Source organism: Pagrus major, chromosome 4 (genome assembly GCF_040436345.1).
Source record: "Pagrus major chromosome 4, Pma_NU_1.0".
NCBI classification, from domain to species: Eukaryota; Metazoa; Chordata; class Actinopteri; order Spariformes; family Sparidae; genus Pagrus; species Pagrus major.
In genome coordinates, this window is record NC_133218.1 from 26,170,951 (window position 1) to 26,176,950 (window position 6,000).

Consider the following 6,000-nt stretch of genomic DNA (forward strand, 5'->3'; position numbering starts at 1 on the left):
ACTGATGTACAATTTAGCCATATGTTATTACCACTTATAATGCTAACCTTATTGCTTTGCACTTTTGGGGTCCTGCAATGCCAAGTTAAAGAGGACAGACATCTGATTATATATGAAAAGTAGTAGTAAGTGGCTAAATAATTTCCTCATCACCATTGGTGGAAATAGTTTTCAGATCCTTTACTTAAATGAAGCTAACAATACCACTCAGAAAACATTCAATGACAAAGGTCCTGCATTTTTAAAAAGAATGCTTCATTAAAAGTGAAAGTATTATCCACAATATATACTCAAAGTACTGAATTTAGACTTATTATGTCACTGGAATGGTTTTCAAGCTTATTTTGACTGTGTATATTGCTTTTTAGTTTAATGCATAGCTTTCTATGTCATAAGGTCATCAAATGTGGCATGTATAACCAGTGTGTCTGTCAAATGAATGTAGTGGAGCAATAAGCTCCATTAATTAATTAATAAGTATCATTAATTAGTGTAAAATATATGAAATGGAAATGTTTAAGTATGATTACCTCAAAATTGTGCTGAAGTGCACTACTATAGTACTACTTTCAACCACCATCACACTGAATTTAAATTGTTTACGTGTACTTATCTTACTGCAGCTTTCATCATTTACAATAAATGTTTTGTTTTTTAATTTAAATGATCCAATTATCATTCACTTTTCCTGGGCTGTTGTCAGGATTTTATAAACTATTTTCATTTCATATCATCTTGTTGTGGGATGGTCTCTGTCATTGCCCCATTTTCGCACGAGCGTGGTCAGATGACCTCTCATTGGCTATTCCGACTGCTTGATCCAAACGTCTGGGCTGTGATTGGTGGCGGGGTTAGCCATGTGTTCACCACCAGCCAATGGAGAGAGACCTCGATGAAGCACCGTAGTGAGGTTGAGTAGTGTTAGCTAAACTGACACTGCTAAACACAGAGTAGCCTTGTAGAGGGTATTTCAGGATATTCAGGTAGTTTTATTAATTAAAAAAATCGGTTTCCATACACAGCAACGTCTGAGGAGAGTATGGACAAGCCGAAGATAGCGACATGCACCGCTCCTGTGAATATAGCTGTCATAAAATACTGTAAGTATCATGTTTAGCCTCTTGTAGTCACGTTAGGTTTGTAGCTTTTGAACTCAAGGGAAGCTAAATCCTGTCTAATCGTCAATACATGTGTTCCTTGTATGGTGACTTGTGTTGTCTTTCTCTCTGAATACTGGGCATTGAATGAGTGAATTTAGTGTTGAGCTCATACTGCAGTCATGAAGTGTGTATAAAACTTTCTTACCTTTCAGGGGGGAAGAGAGATGAAGAATTAATCCTACCCATTAACTCATCTCTGAGTGTCACACTGCATCAAGACCAGGTAATAACTGCATTATCATCAATCAGCTTTCTAAATGTGCTTTTCCAAGTGTTATAGTTCCTGTCCAGAGCTGCTAAAGTGAGGTACAGCTGTGTTTTCCTGCCATCATGTAAAGACTGAGTGAATAAAAGTGTAGAAGGAAGCTAATTCAGTTTGGCTTGTCGTGATTTATTTGTGTTGATAGCGTCAGTTCAGATGATCAGTCCTTAAATATTTATATTCACTGTGCATTAGGGCTACCAACAATAGTATAATTAATGGTTGCAGGTTTTTTTTTTTTTAATTGAAACAGAAACATTACAAGATCGTAGAAATATTGACTTTGGCCTTGAATTGAGGCTGGATGATGGGTAACATATATACAGCATATGTGATGTGCACATATGAGGCTTCACATCTGGCATTGTATTAATGACATGCACTTTGACACACATCTGCCTTGTCTTCCTCCATCTGTTAAGCTGAAAACAACCACAACAGTCGCAACCAGCAGATCATTTCAGGAAGATCGAATATGGCTCAATGGCAAAGAGGAGGATATAACCCATCCAAGACTACAGTCCTGCCTGAGAGAGAGTGAGCGCTGTCTGTTTTATTTCCCCCAAAAACTATGTAAGAGGGATTGAAGGTAACTAAGTAATTTTTTTCTGTGTTCTGTATTTAGTTCGACGATTAGCAAGGAAGAGACGTAATGACGGGGACCCCAGTTTGGATTTGTCTCACAAAGTCCACATCTGCTCTGTTAACAACTTCCCCACTGCTGCTGGCCTCGCCTCCTCAGCGGCTGGATTCGCTTGTCTAGGTGAGCTCTGTTTTAGTGCATGACTGAGATGACACTAAGGACTCTAGAGTACAAATGTTTTGCCTATTAGTGCACATTCTTCAATATACAATATCTATCTCATATTTGATCCAGTCTCCTCTCTTACTCCCTCTTTTGTGCCTGTGCTGTAGTTTACACTCTGGCCCGGGTGTTCGGTGTAGAGGGGGAGTTGTCTGGCATTGCTCGACAGGGCTCAGGCAGCGCATGCCGGAGTATTTATGGAGGGTTTGTCCAGTGGATCATGGGACAGAAAGACGATGGCAAGGACAGTATAGCCCAGCAGGTGGAGCCAGAGACTCACTGGCCTGAGCTCAGAATCCTTGTGCTTGTGGTAGGTCAGGATTTGTGTGTTGTGTTTTGTATAAATGACAATATCGTGGCTCAAAATGCACTTTTTTATTCAAGATGGTAAAAAAAAATCCAATAAGCTTATTAATGTACTTTGTCACAGGCCAGTGCTGAGAGGAAGCCAGTGGGCAGCACCTCTGGGATGCAAACCAGTGTACAAACAAGCTGTCTCTTAAAGGTAAGTTTTTCAAACTCACTTTTTTCATTGTACTGACTATGTACTGCTGACTTACTCTCTGTTAAAAGTGGAGATTATGTTCATTTACATTGCATTTAAAGCTAACTTACTGTTACTCATCAGAGGGTCTATGTCAATCTTTTCAATGTGTGCATGTGTGTGTGTGTGTTTAGCACCGGGCTGAGTCTGTCGTCCCAGGCCGGATGGTAGAGATGATTGAGGCGGTGCGAAGAAAGGACTTTGCTGCATTTGCTGAACTAACCATGAAGGACAGTAACCAGTTCCATGCCACCTGCCTTGACACATACCCTCCCATCTTCTACCTCAACAGTGTGTCTCAACAGGTCATCAATTTGGTACATCGGTATAACAGACACTACGGGGAGACAAGGGTGAGCAACTTTACACTTCTGTTGCTGTGAAAGAGCAGAAAATATCTATTTAGCAGTCCTATTGGCTGTGGTTTAATCCTGCTTTCTGTTTGTTCATTTTTCTCTTGCGTTAGAAATGTGTCTCAGTTCATGCAGCTGGGTTTCCGAGCTGGTGTAATGAAGATGTGAAACTTGTGCGGTGGTTTTTAAACCGGGGAACAGAAACACCCTCCCTCTTTACATTTCTATCTTTGTTTCCTTCCAGGTGACCTACACGTTTGATGCAGGACCCAATGCTGTGATCTTTATTCTGCAGCAGCATGTTCCTGAGTTTGTTCGGGTGGTTCAACACTTCTTCCCCCCAGAGACCAACGGAGGACAGTGAGTGAATAGCTACCTTACTTATTTAGCTTTAGTGCCTAGTCTTATGCAAAATTATGCTTAAATGCAAACTACTTAATTTATCTAAAAATATATTTAATTTATATAAATACATTTATAGGCTACCATAAATACACAACTATAGATGGATGTTTTTTGGCTCCATAGAAGCTGTTTTACACTGTTGTTTATTGAGGTGTGTCTCTCAGCCTCTTTGGGATGACTCACTGATTGTTTCTTCATTCTCTGCAGGTTTATTAAGGGTCTTCCAGTTAAGAGTGCTTCCCTTTCCGAGGAGCTGAAACAAGCTATTGGACTGGAGCCAATGCCAAAGGGAATAAGCTACGTTATTAGTACAAAGGTACACACAGATGTAATCACTCTGTAGCCCAGTTCCTTTATCAGTTTACTTTAAACAGCAGCTGAAAATCAATGTTATCTGTTGGTGATTTATATGTGTTGGTGTGTCTATCCTAAGGCAGCACAATATAAGCTAGAAAGATGTAATATATTAATCAGCAGATTGCGCGACAAGTTTAGATTTATGTCCACATTTCCTTTTATGTAACATTGTGTTGCACTCCTTCAGTTAAAAAGTGTGGCACACGGTAGTTCACATGCTTTACTGATGTTACACTCAGGTTAATAAAGTGTTCAAACGTTTCACTAACAACACTATTTATGTAGGTTATAATTTATTAGGGCAAGCTTTTAAAGTAGATGCATTTGAAGATCATAACACACTCACAGAGGATGAGTCTGATCTTTTGCATTAGTCAGTGACATGACCTCTTTTTGTTTTGTGTTCAAGGCTGGACCAGGCCCTCGTGTTGTGGAGGATCCCGCTCAGCATCTACTTGGATCTGATGGTTTGCCCAAGGAAACTGTCTGATGCAGTGAAGCTCTGAACGGACAAAGTTCTACTGAGCAGTGATAAAGCCGAGATCAAATGTGCATTAGTCACATAGGTTTTTACAAATCACAGCGACAACAGGCAGCTTCCGTTCCATCCTCCTTTAATTATCAAACTGTACTGGTGTGTCTCTCATCTCTTCATCACTTGATATTCTTGCTTGTTCTTGTAGTAGATTTCTCTGGCAGATACCTTTTTATATTTAGCAGCCTGGCTACGGTTGAAAGCAAACAACAACCGTAAGAATCCCAATTTGCATACAAACCCTGATCTCAGTGCTATGAAAAGGCAGAGTAAAAGACCTGGTTCTGTAATGTCTCAGTGAAAAGAGAAGAAGAAAAGTACCTAAAAGGACGAAGTATCAGTGCACTGAGTCATGAATACAGTTGATCCTCTGCTCTCTGACTGTGTTTAAGGAGGGTGCATTAATTATGTTTACTTAAGTATGTTTTCATTTTTCATCTCATGAAAACATGTCAGACAGAAAGCACACACTTAATTGATGTGAATTTTATTCTGTGATACTAAATAAAATATATTTTAGTCAATATGATTGTTTCTTTGAGTTTTCTTTTACCATGCCCAGATTCCAGTAGCTTTTGTAAGTTTGTTTCCCTCAGGGACAGACGCAAAGAATGACAGAAGGATAATACAATAAAAAAATTCCATGGTCCACTCAGTGTTGTTGACTTTAAAGGTGCAGTATGTAAGAATTACAGTTGAAAACATTCACAGCGTAACAAATGTGAAGGAGTGACGTCTACGTATTAATGGCAAAGCACATTTAGCATGCTACCCAGCCAACCCTATCCCAGTACTCCTGTGCCCGCAGTGAAGCCTAGCCTACATGCTAACACTCTCCCAGTGCTTCAGGCTCCCAGTTTGGACTGCTAGCTGCTCGACTAAATGGGCTAACTAACTAGCTAACAGCAGTTGGTGGTTACTTTGATGATATGCTGCTCCCTATTAGCTCTGAGTGTGAATTCAAGAGGTGGCCATTTTCTTACATATCGCACCGTTAAAAACTGTATACTGTGTATAGGCGACTGCGTATACGCCTACAGACAACAACACGTGAAAACCAAGTAAAACTTTACAATTGTGGTGCGGAAAAAATGGCGTCCTCTGGTCTAGCAGCAACCTTGGACGATTTACTGACAAAGAAAGGCGACACTTCCTTGATATGGAAGTATTTCAGCTTTGAAGAGACAGACGCGCAACAATAAAAAAGGTACTATGTAAGACCTGTATATCAATGTGGTAATGCTCCATCACATGTTTTAAATCTATTACACAGTGAATATTGAACTGAAGCCAACTGTAAAACCCATAAAAAAAATGTTTTTTCCTTAATAAAGAATATAAATGAACTTTGGTTTGATTCAATGACTTCATACAGAATGACTTCCCGAAGACGGACAGCAGGTCATGAACCACACCTGCCTGTTTAATCTTTATTTCACCTGTCTGGCGAGTCTGATTGGTCGGCCCCTCCTCTCCCATTGTCGGAAATGACGACTCGCTAAGCTCCGCCCCCCCTCCAGCCTGCTCATCTGCACACCTCACGTCACGTAAATACATCTGCTTCCTTGTAGAAACAATC

The 6,000-nt window shown here is 40.0% G+C and overlaps 1 protein-coding gene across 1 annotated transcript; it reads left to right on the forward strand.

Annotated features, from left to right (window-relative positions):
- Positions 1-950: 950 nt before the first annotated feature.
- mvda (mevalonate (diphospho) decarboxylase a) lies at positions 951-4,945 on the forward strand. The gene is made up of 10 exons (XM_073464417.1): positions 951-1,100; positions 1,313-1,383; positions 1,845-1,959; positions 2,048-2,185; positions 2,338-2,537; positions 2,658-2,732; positions 2,906-3,124; positions 3,369-3,484; positions 3,737-3,845; positions 4,296-4,945. The coding sequence occupies exons 1-10, from the start codon at positions 1,040-1,042 to the stop codon at positions 4,374-4,376; spliced, it is 1,185 nt and encodes a 394-aa protein (XP_073320518.1). The 5' UTR covers positions 951-1,039; the 3' UTR covers positions 4,377-4,945.
- Positions 4,946-6,000: the final 1,055 nt, after the last annotated feature.

What these genes read in the sequence shown, in the direction of transcription:
- mvda (XM_073464417.1), top strand. Translation starts at nt 1,040, where the DNA reads ATGGACAAGCCGAAGATAGCGACATGCACCGCTCCTGTGAATATAGCT. An exon ending in TCAGAATCCTTGTGCTTGTG is followed by an intron (nt 2,538 to 2,657) that starts GTAGGTCAGGAT and finishes ACTTTGTCACAG; the next exon opens with GCCAGTGCTGAGAGGAAGCC. An exon ending in GACACTACGGGGAGACAAGG is followed by an intron (nt 3,125 to 3,368) that starts GTGAGCAACTTT and finishes GTTTCCTTCCAG; the next exon opens with GTGACCTACACGTTTGATGC.